Below are 18,004 nucleotides of genomic sequence, written 5' to 3'. Positions count from 1 at the left end.
CCTTGGGCAGGCCACCAAATGTGGACATTCAGGCGGCCAGTAAATACGACTATCTACATGAAATCAAATGCTGAATCCACCCAAGAAGTTGGCAGCGGAAAAACAAAACTCCTACTACAATTCCCTGCCCAAGACCATTGTGAATGGTGAGATTGTGCCCCGTAATTCATATCCACCCATTAAAACATCCGTTGTGCAAAATGGTCATGTCATACCACCATCTGATCCCAATACCACCACCACTGCTAATACCAATAACTCCATAGTTTGGCCTCAACAAATAGCTATACCCGCAGTAGTTCTTCCCAGGCCTTAAGGCAAGTAACAGCAGCAAACAATGTTGTTGGCGGCCTCAGTCATGACATAGATCCAAACACCACCTCGACCATACCACGTTCCGTGGAAATTGCCCGCGTCAGGGTCTCCGATCTTAAAGAAATGTTAAAAAATGGCACGTTACGCAAAGAATCAAGTAGCTCGGAAAGTGATATACCCTCCAAGGTGAAGAAAGCCAAAGCAGAACAGAAAATGCTCTCGTCCACCAGTGTACCATTTAAGTTGGACACCACATCCGCCCAGGAACAAGAACAAACCACCAGTGGTTTTAGTGAATCGCTACCGAATTTGGTACCGCCACCACAATTCACCACAGAAGCAGTGATTAGTGATTCCACCTCTTCGTTGAGTGAAGAAAGTGGTTGGGTCTCAAGCCGGCGTAGCTCCATAGTACCCTCCTCCCCGGAGACCATACTAAAGCAGCAACAAACCAAGGAGAGAAATGAACTGGAAACACGGCTCAATGGGGAACAGTTACGCCTCAAGCTGCAAAAACTGTTGGAGCAACAAAATAAAACGAAAAAACTCAAAGAAACCCGAGGTCAACTAAAAAAATGCCAGCCAAATGCCCAACAATCCGTCTGCCTTGCTGGCAGATGGTTTACTAAACAAAAAGGTTTCCTCCGTTACAGTGAAAAATAAAACCAGAACGTTTAAGGTCGGAATTGCGACGCAATTTGCGTAATATACCCTACAATGAATCGACGGAAGTGGAGGATTCCGACTTTTCTTTAAATGCAAACTCAAAGAAGGGAACGTTATCGCCGTACCGAAAAATCCAAATCGGATTTTGATTTGACCAGCATCAAGGAGAGCTGTACTGCAGTGGCCATAACCAATGTTCGGGTACCACCGCCGCAACAATTTCAAGATGATCTTCTACCGCCAGATGAGTTTCGTGATCCTCCTCCCATGCTCAACAATATTAAAGAGAAGCATGGCAGGAACAAAGATCCACTACACAAATCTAACAACAAACAAAATTCGATAGCCACAAATTATGTTGCCCACAAATCCGATACCTATCAAAGTCTAACGCAACACTCATCACCATCATCCTAATACTGCCGCCAGCTCCACCACCACCCCTCAAAGAAATACCCCAACATACCATGAATCTTAGGCAGCCCATTGTAGCCATAGATAATCCGGTATATCACATTTATGAATCCATGAAACCCATTACTCCGGCCAATATATTCGGCAACAAACCGGTAGTAAGATCCCATAGTATTGTCGAAAATGAAACGGCCCAAGATTTTGGCCAACTCAACCCTAGCACACCGAATGGAACGACAACAAACTCCACTAAAATTTCCCAAAGCAACAACAACTCGAAATCAAATCGTTCCACACCCTCCAATAATTCTTCCTGCAACAACAAATTCCCCCTCAACACCACCACCAATCATTCTCAGTCCCATGAAATCGCCACCGAAGATGAAAACAAAGAAAACTCAAATTCTTCTTCGTCAGCAACACAACAGCAGCTGCAGCTGCAACACCAGCATCACTGTAACACCAACGCCTCCACTACAACGGTGACTCGTTCCTCCAGCACCAAATCGTCGTCGAACAAACACAAGAACCACCATCACCACAACAACAGCAGCAAAGGCCAGGAAAGCAACAACATATCTTTAATGGAATTTGAAAAATATCGCGAAGAATTTCGCAAACAATTGAAATATAACGGCAGCATTTATTCAGACTTTACAAAACTCTCCTCGGAATTGCCTTATTTTTATATCAGCGATGAATATCGTGCCTTCTCACCGAATGGCATGCATTTAATTATTTGTGTTCATGGTCTGGATGGTAATTCGGCTGATCTACGTTTGGTGAGGACCTATTTGGAATTGGGATTGCCCGGTGCAAATTTGGAATTTCTAATGTCCGAACGTAATCAGGGTGACACGTTTTCAGATTTCGATACCATGACTGATAGGTAAGTGTCACATGTGTTACATATTTTTAAGAGAGGAGTTTGAATCCTTCCATTTTTTCCTTTTCCAGACTTGTTGCTGAAATTTTATATCATATCGAAACCTGTGGACTCAATCCGACACGCATTTCTTTCGTAGCTCATTCTTTGGGAACAATTATTGTACGCAGCGCCTTGGCACGACCACAAATGCGTTCATTGCTGCCACGACTGCATACATTTTTATCATTATCGGGACCTCATTTGGGTACATTGTATAATACCAGTGGACTTGTCAATATGGGTAAGTAGATGTGATATTAAGGCAGGATAATTTTCAGGATATTATAAGAATATTCGTTCGGAAATACAACATTCTTGCAATTTGACATTTTCTCTTGACATTTTTTCTCAAAAATGATTTGAAAACAAATTGATTACCAATGTTGACCTCTTGCCTACGAAACTCCCTCGTCGTCAGATTAAGAAACTCCCCCGCAGTCCCCTCGACAGCAACGTCACGCGCAGCATTTAACATTAGCCGTTGTTGTCCCAATCCCAGAAAATGAATCCTTTTTCCAATTTAATAGCAATGGACTCCGAGGTAAGATCGAGGAAATAGTAGATTTCATGAGTCGGAAGAACATCAAGGAAGAGGCGGTGCAAGAAACCAAGCTCAACAACAACTGTAGTTTACAACGTTGTGATGGTTACAACGTGTTAAGGAAGGATCGCACCAGAAGTGGAGGTGGGGGATTAGCTTTCCTATTGCACCAGTCTGTCCAATGCAGACCTATCTCGCTTGAGCTTGTCTCTACTGACCCGTACATGGAATGTATGGGGGTAGCAGTCAGGTGTGGAACTGCCGAGAAATAGCTGATTACGTGCCTGACTTAGCCCCCTTTTGGAAGGTCATACTCGTGTGGTCCTGGGGGACTTTAATGCGCATCATGAGATGTGGCATTCGGCCCTCGGAAACGACCAGAGGGGTACACCGCTATCCGAGCAGATTGATAGCTCTACGTTTTGCACTGTCAATGAGGACGCTTCTACCAGAATTAGAGGACAGACAAAACCATCGTGTCACCAGTTCTGACAAATGACGTTACCTGGCAACCCATCATTTCCCTTGGATCAGACCATCCCCCCATAATTGTCCCCATTAACAGGCCATCCGATTTCATCACCTCTAAACAACGCACGTTCGTCATAGGAAAGGTGATTGGCCGAGTTTCAGAGAGTTCACCAATCACCGCTCCAAAGAACTGCCCAATCCTTCTGATGTTCGGGTTGCGTAAAGGAGGCTCCGAGACATCATCACTGCTGCAGCCGCTCGCCATATCCCTGCCGGTCGAATACCCCAAGTAAGACCAAACTTCCCAGCAGAGGCGACAGGATTGGAAAATGAGCGTGATGAGCTTCGTCGAGCCAACCCCAATGACCCCAGAGTCAGGGAGCTGACACTAGAAGTTAACAGACGAACATAAGCGGAACAATTGGTTAAATCATATGAAGATTTGCAACATTGGAACCGGTATAAGTGAATTGTGGGCAACTCTCGAACCCTGGAAGGATGGAAGATAGGACCTCAGTCACGTTTGGCGACGTTATGTTGACTGACCCGAAGAGGTGCACAAGTTATTTCAATCGACAGTTTGTCGAGCACCCCGACAGGGCGAAGAGGAGAATATTACGTCGCATCAGATCTCTTCCTGCCGAGGATGAACCACCAAAGTTTACAATGGATGATGTTGCGAATGCCATCAGAAATGCTAAATCATCCAAAGCCTGATGGAATCTCCATGGTGATGCTGAAGCAGCTGGATGAGCCGGGAGTAGACTATCTCACTAAAATTCTCAACTTGTAGCTTGCCACACTCATTCTTCCCGAAGTCTGGAAAATGGGCAGGGTGGTCCCGCTGCGGAAGACAGGCAATGATGCCAGCAATAGGGAATTGTACAGGCCGATTTCGCTTTTTCGCCCGTAGCAAAGACCCTTGAGGCCTTAGTCCTCCCCAGTATCTGGAATAGCTATCAAGTTGCTGGATTACGTAAACAGCACAGCACGACAACAGCGCCGCACCAGAGACCGCCGTGTGATAGAACAGTGATGGTGGCGCTTGACTGATCAAAACCCTTTGATACTGTCAGGAACTCCACGCTGTTTGAGGACATTGAGAAGACAACCCTCCGGCCAAGCTTGAAACGTTGGATGGTCAACAAAAAGTCCAAACCCCGTAGAGTGAAACAGGGAGTTCCCCGAGATGGGGTGATATCTCCGAAACTGTTTAAAATCTACTTCTCCTGTATTCCACAACCTCCAGACAGCATCGAGATCGTATAGTATGCGGATGATTACACGATCCTTTCAAGTCGTGCGCGCACACCGCAGCTATCTGCGACAAACTGAAAAGCAGGAATAAGTTCCTCTAGTCCCTAGCCGACAGCACTTGGGGTGCAGATAAAGACATGAATTTCGGAAAATTCATAGTACCGCAAAAGCACATTGGATGCCTTCGATGTCAAGCTGTTCGAAGACATAGGGAGGAGTTTGCTTCAGTCGTCGAAGGTCCCTAAATTGAAACAGGGTGTTTCCCGAAGCGGGGTGATATCTCCGAAACTGTTTAACATCTGCATTTCTGAAATTGCACACCCTCCAGATGTAATGATTTTGACTTCAAGTCGCATTGTCAATGACACATATGATAGGTTAAATACCTGCATAGCAGATTTAGGACAGTTTTTTCATCCGAGGAATACGAAAATTTCCGGCGCTAAATCTACTGCAACACCGTTCTACAGCTAACGACTAAAATGAAGCTCTTCCTGAACATATTGGTTAATGTTGTACTGATCCCGACCACTAACGACACCGACACATTGCTTTAAGGTCCAGGCAAGTTGCAGCTATTTGCGACAAGATCAAAACAAAGTTCTCAAACCTGCCCGAATTCCGACCTGCGGCCTGCTACAGGTTGCCTTCACGTGACACCGGTGGACCATCTTCATGAAGTGTCGAGAATTTGTCGATGCGACCATTATGTTGTTGTAACAGCATATGATATGACTGTATGTTCGTTTTCCAGCTTAATCTGGCTCTAGGTTTATCTCCTGGTCTAGGAATGTGGATGTTTCAATGGGTTGTTACAACAAAGCTACTAGAGTTAGTTGAGTAGGTTTGGCAGGGCAGTGGAAAATGTGCAGTGTGTTGGGTGGATCTGCACCGCAGGCTGGGCAGATGTTAAGCACGCTGTCATCAATCCTTGTCTAATAGGAATATGGACGGCTGCACCATCCCGAACCTAGTTGAGCCAAAACTACTGCGATTTGTCGTAACAGTTGGTGTTCTTCAGCTCCGATAGATGGGGGTGAGCTCCTAGGACCGCATTAACATGATAGTTATTTATAGCATCTGCGACTGTATGCTATACAAACCTACTTGATAGGCTTCCTGATCTAGGGGTTCTCTCTTATATCGTTGGACATCTCCCTCTAGATCATGGAGATCTCTTCCGACATGCATGAGCGGGGGGGTCTTATCCACCATAGGTTGATTTGGATGACTTTCATGGTAACACCCGAGAAAATACTGTCACGCGTCATGCCATTGTGTTGCCGTACCGGATGGCATGAGGAGGCATCCAGTTGCAGATCTCAGGGCGGCATTCTGACAGGTTTGAACATTGTTCCACCACGTTGCACATATGCTGCCGAATCACAATGGCGCCATATAGCTAACCACAGACCGACATATCACGTGGTCAACAAGGTTTCTTTACCAGCTCCATAAGTGCTGCCGGCGAGGGACTTAAGGGCCTTGTTCCCACATATCAGTCGCTATTACATGCACAGACGACTTGAACATGATGTCGAATGGAACCCCTAGAATCTTTGGGTAGTTAGTGGTTGGAATTCTGCTACAATCAACCATGAAATTTAACTCAGTGCTCCTCTCATCAGTTCTAAATTGAACAGAGGGACCGTAGATTTAGTGCCGGTATTTGCATATTCCTCGCGTAGAAAAAGGCGGTAACATCTATCAAATAGGAATTTAATATTTCACAATGATATTATGGAAGGTATCCGACGCCAAGATCGTATCTGCATAGGTAACGATCTCAGTGCCGTTTGAAGGAAGTGGAATACACGTTAAGCACTTCAGGAGATATAACTCCACCACTACCTGATTCCCTCTACGTGGTTTCGACATCTTGTACCTAAATTTCAGGTAGAACTGTCGTCCACACATATAATTAATTATCCTATATTTTAGTCTTGGCCGGAGGATTGTCTGCTTGATGTCCAAAAACAGCGTGGTGTGCTTGACACCACAACTGTTCTATCACACGGTTTCCTCCGGTTGTGTCCTCGACTAATATACGTGGAGATGGGGCGCAGAGCTGTTGTCGTACTGTGCTGCTTACGACACCCATGCTGATAATCGGCAACTGCATAGCTGTTACTGACGCTGCAGAGGACTAAAGTAGCAAGGGTCTTTACTGGCATCCTTGCCTGGCTTCAGAAGCGAGACCACCCTGCCCATTTTCCAGATTTCGGGAACGATGTGGGTGGCTAACGATGGGTTGAACAATTTATTGAGATACTCGACTCCCGGCACATCCTGCTGTTTCAGCATTGCCTTGGAGATTCCATCAGGGCCCAACGCGCGTTCCTGTTGACATTCGCAACATCATCCATTTTAAATTGTAGTGGTTCATCCTCGCCAGGAAGAGATCTAATGCGACGTAGTACCTTTCTATTCTCCCTGTCACTCCCGGGGTGCTCGACAAACTGTCAATTGAAATAACATGCGCATCTCTTCGGATCAGTCAGTGTAGAGTCTCCAAACGTGGTTATGGTCCTACCTTCCTTCTTTCCAGGGTCCGAGAGTGATTTAACCGTTGCGCATCTCTTTGTATCAGTCAGTGTAGAGTCTCTAAACGTGGTTAAGGTCCTACCTTCCTTCTTTCCAGGGTTCGAGAGTGATTTAACCGTTGCCTACAATTCACTTATTCCACCTCCAATGTTGTAACTCTTCAGATGATCTAGTCACTTGTTCCGCTTATGCTCACCAAGCAACGTGTTAACTTACAGTGTCAACTCCCTAACCAGGGTTGGCTCGACGAAGCTTATCGCGCTTATTTGCCAGTCCCGCCATCTCTGCTGGAATAGTTGGTCTTACCTCGGGTATTCGACGAGCAGTTAAATAGCGAGTGGCTTCAGCTGTGATGAGGGAGATGATCCTACCCAAAAGAAACGACGGCAAGGGACTTCCGACCAGGTGGCATAAGCGTTATGTTTGGAAAACTGTGGCACTCTACACTAATTCTGAATCTGCCCAGGACCTCTGGTCATTACCTAAAAACGAAAGCCATAACGCATATCTTAATGCACGATATACGTTGTGGCTTTCGGTTTCGGTTCCCTCACACCTGTCGGTTATGACCTTCCAAAAGCGGGCTAATTATATTCCAACATAATGGAGTACAACTGTCAATCGGCGGAGAATATACGTTAAGCAACTTTCAAACCTGACTGTCACACTCATACATTCCATTAGAGCCGGACTCAAGCGAGTTAGATCTGTATCCACTTCGGGAGCGATCTTTCCTCAATACGTTGTAACCACCACAAGACTGTAAGCAGCAGTTGTTGATATTTTCCGACTCATTAAGTACAGTATTTCCTCCATCTTACTTCCAGTCCAGTCAAGTCCATTGTAAATAAATTGCAAAAATGATGCGTTTCCCGGGACTGGGACAGCAACGACCGGTCTTAAATCCTGCGAGTGCGGTTTCTTGTAGGGTGCCTACGGGAATGTTTCTGATGACGATAACTCACTGGGAGCTGTGTTCTTGCAGCAACAAAGTACCTGGCATAGTTCCTCACATGCACGAGTCCAGAGCAACCCCTGAGATGCACCCACTATTGCTTATCGCCGAAGTATGAGTGTGGTGGATACGGATGTGACAAATCGAGCATGATCAAAATGGTCCAGACTCTTCCTACATCCCGGCACGGACCAATAGAATTCAAATCAGGCATTCCGCGTTTGCTGCTCCCAACACAGAAATCGGAACAACTACAAACATATGTGCACTGGCCGCCGGTCGAAACACGGATGTTGTATGGTTCCGGGTCGCCGATATCTTAATTGAGAGCAATCACCCTTAACGGGAGACTTAGGTTAGGTTAGGCTAGGTTTAAGGATGCGTAGCCCTCTATTAGAATAGGAGACTGCTTCACTCGGAGACGTTTGGTCCATTGTGTTCATCCTGTGTAGGCTATTTAAGATGATGGAGATGATGATATAAAGATGATGGAGGTGTGTTGTTGAGATGATTAAAGATGAAGGAGATGATGGAGTGTTGATGCAGCTTGATGAGATGAGGATGATAGCATAGAGATGATGGTGAGTGTAGGAGATGTAGAGATTGACGCCAAGGAATTATCTGGAAGAGTGAAAAGAATCTGATTATTAAGGGTTGTTAAGGACCTTTGCCAAGCCATGCTAGATGTCTGGGAAAAGTTAAGTAGGACGTTGGGATCTATGTTAGACAGGAAGGTCAGAGTGTCTATCTCATATCTGCCTAGTGTACGGTATCTCCTTGTTTGCAACATGGGACACCTACAAAGCAGATGTTCGACAGTCTCTATCTCCTCCCCATCTTCACATAGTCTGCAGTAGTCATTGCCACTGTCGTCCCATTTTGAACTTGAACACTCTGGAGTGACCTGTTATAAGTCCCACCGCGATGAGAGGAAGGAAACCGTTCTTCGACGAGAAAACACAGGCTAGATTGCCTTGGATACCCTAAAACCAGGTTCCAATAGCCATATTTAATGTGCTTTTTCATTGAAGATCTCCCGAAGTTTGCCGATGTAGTGGCACATAGGTGGCCGAACGGTTTCATCAACTGATAAGTCGATAGACCTAGAGCCACCTCGAGCCAGTTCATCTGCTACCATGTTTCCCATGATGTTGCTGTGACCCGGAACCCAACATAGCTTTACGATATCGTGTATATCCTGCAGAGCTCTCCTACAATCAAGAATAGCTCTTGAATTTATGGTCCGTGACTTGAGGGCCGCTTGACTATCGACATATATAGTCACCGGTCCTGTAAGACTGCCTTCTAGCCCATTCACCAATTCAGCTGCTTTCTTGATAGCAAGAATCTCCGCCTTAAAAACACTACAATTATCGTCAAACTTATATGAGTTTTTAATTAGTGGATTCTCGCAGTAGACGCCAGCGCCAGTACCTTCTTCCATGTTGGACCCGTCTGTGTAAATTGCCAGACCGTCCAGAAGAGATATGCACTCAGTCCATGCATCTCCGCTTGGGAAGATAACAGTTAAGGAGTCAAACTTGAATGAGGTAGGCTTATAATCGCTTACGCAACCATTGTCACCTAACTCAAGTCGACCGGGAGATTTTCTCTTTCTGGCATTGGATAGTTTTTCCTTTTCAGCGTCGAAGACTGTCATCCTTCTCTCCTTCATTTTTTCCAAGAATGGAGCAGGAGTTACCTTCTCCACAGGAGAAGATTAGTGGTTGTAGCAGCATAGAAACCTACGTGAAGCACAGGTTTGATGCTGGGTTGGCAGCCGCTGTCCGAAACACTATGGTTTCGGGTCAATCCGGTACGAAAGAACGCGCTGCCGTGGAATTGAGAAGATTAGTCTATAGCCTTAATTCACTGCAAGAAGTCTCTGGGCTGATCTCTCTCTACGAAGGTTATGTCCTGTTGAAGTTTTCTTTCATTACTCAACAAAGTACCGAAGATGATAATGGCTCATCAGCTTATGGTGAGGTTGACCTAAGCAGAGTTAGAATAACAGTTTGTTTCTAAACCAGAGCGTAGTGTAAAAGACGAATGTCTGTATGTTTAGCTCTGTGTGACTAAATCTACAGGTCGATGACCAAGACATGTTCGAAGTTTTAAGAGGGCTTTTGATCAGGGACATACGCAGGTTGGTGGCAGAGGGGATCAGACAAAACTGTGGTTTCAAAATCGGCTCCGTGTGGAGTACAGTATCAACCGGGTGCTTCGATCCACGTAGCAGCGGAGGTGAAAGGTAGTCTAATGTTCGCATTGGGACTTGGAGGTATAAAATCGGATACCTACCTCTCTTAGGAGCATTTTGCGTAATTGTATTTTTTCTCTGGTTGTTAAGAACTTCTCAGCCCTACGCGGAGCATTTTTGATTTTTTTTAAAGGGCCTGCCTATGTTGTTGTTGCCGGCGCTTAAAAACACCACTTGGCAAAATAATTGGGTTGCGGTTTTTGCAGGCACAACGAGTTGTCTATCCAATTTAGTTTTCCCAGCTCAATTTAAGAATAGCTATTGTTTTACTTTTTAGAAGTGTTAAAGCCGCTTTAGACTCTGTAAAACTTCTGACTTTATTTTCAAAATCATGGTCCTTATATACTAAACATAACGGTACTTAATCCTAGATTTTGTTTACTTAATCTATCCTTAATCATAACAAAAACAATCCTTAAAACTACAGCTGATAATCAGCTGATCTACTTAAAATACAACAGGTGATCGGTATAAGGGTAGTTCACATTGAACCATATATCGTTTAATAATACCTATCACCAGGGACGTACGCAGGGGGGGGCACGGGGGGCCCGGGCCCCCCCCGAAATGGTTTGGTCCGACAACATTTTTTGAGCTACTTTAACAAGTTATTACGATTTTGTCCCTAAAATAATTATTATTTTTGAAATTTCAAATGAAAACTGATACTGTTCTGAAGGTTCTGTATTGAAAATGTACTTTATCAACAAGTTTTCTGAAAAAAATATTTAAAATATTTTTGTTTGAATACCCTTTTTGAGAGAAACTTCCAGTAAAACTGAATTCCTTCTTTATTCCATGCCAGTGTTTTGGAATTCTTTAATGAATATAAAGGTCTTGAGGCTTTCAACTCATTTTGTTTTCAAAATGATTACAAATTCAGTGTTGTGCGAATTAGAAGTACATAAAATTAAGTGTCTATTGGACAATATGTACGACATACCAAGGGTTTTCGGTGGAGTATATCTCGAAAACCAATTAGAACATTAATTTATTGCCTTAATCAACACTTTGTATTCCTATTTTATATCAACTTGTTGCTAAATAGTGGGAGAAAATAATGGAGAAAAATTTATTATTGTGCATCATAAAGTGATAATATCTGCTATAAATAGCATGTCCATCTGATTTTTTCTTATCAGTAACAAATTTGTAGCTAAAAACAACCGTAAACGAAATTAATGCTCAAACTTTGTTTATTTGGTATTGTATTAAAATTTGCTGTTATTTGTAAATGAAAGAAGCTTACACCCTAGATTAAAAAAAATAAAAAATCGCATTTGTAGGTTTTTTTTAGGTTTTGCTAAAGAAAAGGTTGTAGCAGTGAAAATTCTTGTTCTCTTATGATATTTTCGTACGTTTTACAATTTTTGAGATATAGAAATTCAAATTGGGACAATTCACAGACTGTATCGCCTCCTTATAAATTAATGTCATGACTGCAATTTCCCAACTTAAGTTTATATATCTCAAAAATGGTACAACCGAGGAAAAAAATTACGAATTCCAATCTTGTAGAGAATTTTCTGTAGTCCCATTTCGAAAAGACTTACTGTTTTGAAGCAAATCGTGAAAATCTAACAAAAAACCTAAAAATGTAACCTGAACTTCTATATCTCAAAAATGGAAAATCCTAGGAACAAATTTTCATAGCTACAACATTTTCTTTACCTCATTTCGATAGGACTTGCGGTTTCCAAGCAAAATCGCGAAAACCTAACAATGTGAACTTTCGCTTTGGATTTTTCTCATCTATGAAGATTGCTGTTCCAGAATCCGCAAGATCTTCCCAGTTGTAAGCTCCTTTTATTTAACGTTGGTTCAAGAGCACCATGATATTCTAACCTCAGCCGTTCGGCTAATGATAAAAATGTAACACGCGTCAAACAATTTGGAGTCGCTTTATCCCAATTAGTCCGTCCGTCTGTCTGTCTGACTCGAGCCCATTATAACTTTCGAACAGGTCAACAGATTTTGTCAAATTTTTGAATCTCGCAATATTTTGCTCAAACTTCCTTTGGACAATTCCCCAGCCCCCTCAAATCTTGAGCAAAGTCCAATTCGATTTTTTCGAGACCTAAAGTACGTTCGAATATGGATCGATTCACTCCTTCAGGTACCTCCAACACAAAATTTCAATTATCAGATTTGACCGAAACTTTAAACATCCTCAAATTACTTCCAAACGTTCATATTTCAAGTACCAAGAGGGTCTATTTGGGACAACATCTTCGGATACATCCCTCACAAAAGTCCAACCTCAGTGTAGTAGTATAAGGGCCGTTCGAGGAGCCATTGTACATTTTGATCAATGTTACTTCTTGAGGTCACGTTTACAGCGATATTGTATTTTTCGTGGGTGAGTCCACGGTTTTGTCAGGATTGGTCCAAAAGCTCTAAATCTTACGCCGACCAACTAAGTTGACTTCCAAAATTAAGTCCACTTCCAAAATGGACTTCATCAGTCGATTCTTTCAGGTATAGTCTGTACAAAAGTGCAAAACTTTTGCGCTTTCATCGAAGTCACATTTTTTAGCATAACGCCAACAATCGAGAAGTTGTACACCCCAAATTTTTCGAAATTATTGTCGGAAAGTTTATACGTCAAAAAAGGAGACGAAATTCTGAAACTTCCTGGCTACCATTTAAAGAAAAAAATTGGCTATGCAGACCGTATTCGATCAGTCTATATAAAAGTCTCAGCTAACACAGGGTGAGGGTATATCTCTGTAGGCAAACCCGACTGTTACTTTTTCTTGTTTTCCAGAAAACAAAAGTTATGAATTTTCATAAGTTTGCCTCCGCTGTGCCGACAGAAGGGATTGGTCGTTGGAAACCATTGATGTATCAGATGGAGTTTTTCGACTTATTCTATTTTTTCAGGATTTAGCTAAAATGTTGCCGGGCTTTATTTAGAGATATTTTTTCGATCATGTGTTTGCGAAGTCTCAAACAGTACTGCGAGTAGGATTCGGAGTCTATGAGTCGTAGATTGCATCGCCTGGCTCCTGATTTTTTTTCTTTTTTTAATATAATTTTCTAAATTTTTAGTTGGCTTTCACTGACTCTATCACTTCTGGTAAAATAGTAAAGTTTTGCAAAGACATAAATACAACAAGATAAGACATTTTTTTGCTATCATTCTTCAGTGAATGGCTTTTGAATTTAACATAATGTTATATTACGATATGGTGATATAACATTTTTTTCTTTTATACATTTTTACGTATTTAACCGAATTTACCGATCCAATTGACATAGAATTATTCTTGAATAGATCCTTGAATTCATAAATTTCGTTTCTGATACCATTACATGAAATGTTCCTCCTTGGTTGCGATTTTGAATTAACTGCAACCTGTTAAGGGTAATGTTTCTATACAAAGTTTCGTAAACATTTTTTTGTTGCATGCATTTTGTCATGTCTTAGTTGTATTTATGTCTTTGAGTTTTGGAGTTTTTATGCACTTAAAGAATATTATCGTCTTACAATAATACAAAACTTTTTTAATTGCCCTGAAGTTAGTGTATAATATATGTACTTTAAAGAAGAAACGGCGTTATGTTCGAGTCGAACTGTTTATATCCTCCATACACTGTATACATCTATTCGACATATTCGCACTTTTTGCATGGAAGTTCTTCCACCAAAAGGATTTCCAAAATCCATATTACTGACGATATTTTTAAAAATTATTCTAATAGCCTCGAATTACAGAAAATCTTTCGAAAGCTTTCGCTGTGGGATTTAGTACCCAAAATGCCAAATAAGAGCTAATGTGGTTGAATTCTGGGCAGTATACATTTGAAATTTTCATTGGAGAATTTGGTTAAAAACTTCTGTATGAGGACTATAATGAACGTGGTCTGATATGGTTAATTTCAATTCTAACTTTGTGGCAATATTGAATATGCATAAAATCGTAAAAAAAAACTTTAAAATAGCTTTACATAACGATGCACAATATTTTTAAATTTCATGATTTTTGGTCAAGTTGGGCCCCCCCCGAAATGAAATCCTGCGTACGTCCCTGCCTATCACTACACAAGGAAGAACGTTTTGAAATATTTACCGAATGCAGTCCTTGTGCTCCCATATAATGTTTTTGGTTGGCAAGTCCTTACATTATCCTCTTTTCAATTTCAGGAATGTGGTTTATGCAGAAATGGAAAAAATCCGGTTCTCTATTGCAGCTGTGTATGCGTGATACCAGCGATATGCGCAAAAGTTTCTTATATCGCCTGAGTCAGCGTAGTAATTTGCATCATTTTAAGAATATTCTACTTTGTGGATCAAGTCAAGATCGTTATGTGCCGGCGCATTCAGCCCGCCTTGAATTGTGTAAGGCTGCAATAAGGGATAACTCAAATTTGGGTGTAATTTACAGGTGAGTCAAGCTAATAAATTGTTCAGAACCATCTTTTAAACATATTTTATATTATTACAGAGAAATGGTGAACAATATTATAGCCCCAATATTGGCCCGGCCTGAACTGACCTTGACACGTTACGATGTGCATCATGCTTTGCCACATACCGCCAATACGTTGATAGGTAGAGCAGCACATATTGCTGTTTTGGACTCGGAATTGTTTATAGAAAAGTTTCTATTGATTGCCGGTTTAAAATATTTTAGTTAGCGAATTTAAAGGGCCACAAGACAACACGGAAGGTAAATCCAAATGAAAACAAAAGAAACAAAAATTGAAATGGCATTTACATTAAAGCTTACTTTCATGGTAAAATGCTTTGTTTAATTTAGGCCATGTTTATATTATAGCCTTTTGCAGGGTTAACCTTCTTTATGAGGATTTGTTTGACGTATATGTAATGGAATTGACATTTAAAACCCAGTGGGTTTGTTAAATCCGGTTATATATAAACGTACTATTATTTGGAATTTGGAAAAAATCAAGAAATAAATTAAATAGTCTGTTCCAGTACTGCAAGAATCTACTAAATTTTATTAGTTTTTCGATAACATAAAGGAAACAATTTTAACGTAGTACAAATTAGTAGCTTTTTACAGGTTCTGGAACAGAGCAAAAATCAAGCATTTTGCTGATAAATAGGGTTAATGTAAACGTATCTTAAAAAAATAATAATTAGCACGGAATAGTTTAACAGGGTAACAATTTTTTTTAAGAAATAGTTAATCAAAATCTTCATCGAGTCCTTAGAAAAAGGTCAACGTTTTTTTAATGAACTAAAGAAAATTGAAATGAATTGATTTTTTTTATATAAAAAATAAGAAAACAAACAAAAATTATTATTAGATTAAAGTTAGTCGAAAAAAAAATAATTTTAATTAGAGTTTTTAAACAAGAGAAAAATATAATTATATAAAATCACCAAAAAAATCTTATTGAAAAAATATATTATGACAAAAATTAAAAAATATAACAACATTAAGCTCTACACAAAGAAAAGAAATAAAACTGTTACTGATTGTTGAGATTTTCCAGAGTATAGCAAAGAAAATGGCAAATGAAATGATAGAAAGACATTTTTGACTTAGTTTTAGGAAGAGTTTTATTAGATGCAAGGAATAACTATATGACGGAACCTTTTCAAATAGCATACAAAAAAATAGGAATAAATCAACGCTAATGTTAGTATATAAACAACTTATTTCTATTTGCTACAGTGGTTCGAATTCAAGTATACTTTTCACTTTGTTATCATATGATATTTTTGTAAGTTTTGGTATAGCCCCCATATAACGGTACCAACCGATTTCAGGGACCTCCCGATTTTCGGTATTGTGAGGATTTTAGCTACAATTTTTAACAGAACAATCTGTAATTTGACATTTAAGGTTCTCAGTGGTCACGAATTTTCCCAAACATAGGTCCATGTTTTGGTATAGTCCCCAAAAATCGTCTTCGTCCAAAGTAGTTTCATCCATTTTTTCAACGTTGATTTTCTCCATAGGATAAAACAAAAAATCAACAACGGCTTCTTCATCGGAATTCGGCATAATTTGTTCTTCTAAATTCTGCTGGCACACACAATTTTCTTCATTATTGGCATTCGACGTATGTAGATTCTATCTTGCGTTGTTCCGCTATATATTTGCCTTCCAAACGCAGGTGTTCCAGCGCAACATCTTTCTCATCTTTATATACTATCTCTTCAGCATTTACATCATTTTCATGTGCACTGTCCCACAAGGAATTCCCTCCGCAGTGAGAGCTTGCCGAGGGCACAAACATTTTGCTGGGAGATCTGAGCATATTATCTATCTCATCCATTGTCTTCTTGTAGATAATCTCAACCCGATTTAACTTGAAAAACAAAGCTCCCAAGTACTCATTCTCGGTCACCTTTGGAAATAACTGATTTAGCTCCATATATATTTCCTTCAAGGTGACAATCCATCCTTCAGCTACATACGTTGCCATATTTTCCAATTTATTTGACACATAGTCGCACTAGTCAAACAAATTGTCAGCTTTCCGAAAAAACTTTTTCAGATTCGACTTTCTTTCTTTTACTGGTTCAGCAAATACCCACGTTTTAGACACAGTGTTGAAATATGGAAAATCCCATTTTATCGAACGCACTATGATGTTATAAATTTTTTCAATAAATGGGTCGCATTTTTCCTTTGCCTTTTCCATTTTAGGCTTAAAATCCTCAGCACCAATCTTGGTCTCGAACTGATATAGGTTCTCCAAATAACCCTCTAGAATGTCCCTCCATGCCTTAAGTTGGGATTCTTTGTAGACGGATACCCTTTCACATAAATATTCACAAGTTGCGACGAGCTCCTCGACAAAATATTTCTAAGGCTACTCTTTCATTACGATTCTTATCACTAAACTCTATGTTCCAAAAATACAAACAATTTATGATTGAAGAATTTTCTTACAATGCGTGTGCCATAAAATCTGAAGTGCATAGCACACACACAAACAACTAGCGATACCAGCTACCACTGCATGTGGGATCTTCAACTCTTATTTTAAAACATTTCCATTATCAAATCAATGGAAAATTGGAAAATCTGTTCAAAGTATTTTGAACATGCTGCCTTCTCGCAAAGAGATGCCAACAACAAAATTCTGTTCAAAGTATATATCTCTGGACCTCCCTCTCCAGGCAACGAAAATCCTTCCTATCATGTCTGGGGGCTCGGAAATATCTATCAGGTCTTGTCTATAACATCCATGCAAATATTGCATCGACAATGTCCGTTTGTGTCGACGCACCGGTAGGGTCTTGGTCTCCTCATGCAAATGGTCCACTGAAGACATGAGTGTCCCCTCTTGTGTCCTGTTGCTGAGAAGACACTCTCGGCTGCATTCTGGAAGTTTTGTAAGTTATTTCATTGCGTATAACTTACGTTAGCAAACCACATGCGCCATCCATGTGGTGTGGCTGTTAACTTAGTGGTGAATATTTTCATATTCCTCGCGTGGAATATCAATGAGAGAGGAGTTTAGCCTGTCACAAATGCTATCAATGATGGGACCTGAGGGCATGAGCTTACAACTTGCGTATGTAATTAACTCAATGCCGTCGGGAGGGCGTGGAATTGCAGAAAGGTAGAGATTAAACCGTTCTGGTGATCCCTGCTTCACACTACGGGGTTTGGACTTCCTGTATCTGAATTTCACGTACGACCACATAAATAGTTGGTGACCCAG

General features: G+C 40.9%; 2 protein-coding genes and 1 pseudogene across 2 annotated transcripts in view; all 3 read left to right on the top strand.

Moving 5' to 3' along the window:
- The window catches only part of LOC141403698 (uncharacterized), a 79,590-nt gene extending 79,151 nt beyond the window's left edge, over positions 1 to 439 (top strand). Inside the window, exon 3 of the mRNA XM_073986493.1 lies at positions 1 to 439. This exon is cut by the window's left edge and continues 1,118 nt beyond it. The gene's annotated coding sequence lies outside the window, so the exon portion shown is untranslated.
- On the top strand, positions 68 to 1,398 carry LOC141402917 (uncharacterized; annotated as a pseudogene).
- A 50-nt stretch (positions 1,399 to 1,448) lies between these two features.
- On the top strand, positions 1,449 to 15,685 carry LOC141403697 (protein FAM135B-like). The gene is made up of 4 exons (XM_073986492.1): positions 1,449 to 2,284; positions 2,353 to 2,564; positions 14,499 to 14,739; positions 14,800 to 15,685. Exons 1-4 carry the CDS (start codon positions 1,449 to 1,451, stop codon positions 14,990 to 14,992), a joined length of 1,482 nt encoding a protein of 493 aa, XP_073842593.1. The 3' UTR covers positions 14,993 to 15,685.
- The last annotated feature ends 2,319 nt before the right edge of the window (positions 15,686 to 18,004 follow it).

Source organism: Musca autumnalis, unplaced genomic scaffold (assembly GCF_047663935.1).
Source record: "Musca autumnalis isolate F117 unplaced genomic scaffold, ASM4766393v1 scaffold_4, whole genome shotgun sequence".
Lineage (NCBI taxonomy): Eukaryota > Metazoa > Arthropoda > Insecta > Diptera > Muscidae > Musca > Musca autumnalis.
Note: the sequence above shows the minus strand (reverse complement) of the source record. Positions and strands in the feature narration are given on the sequence as shown.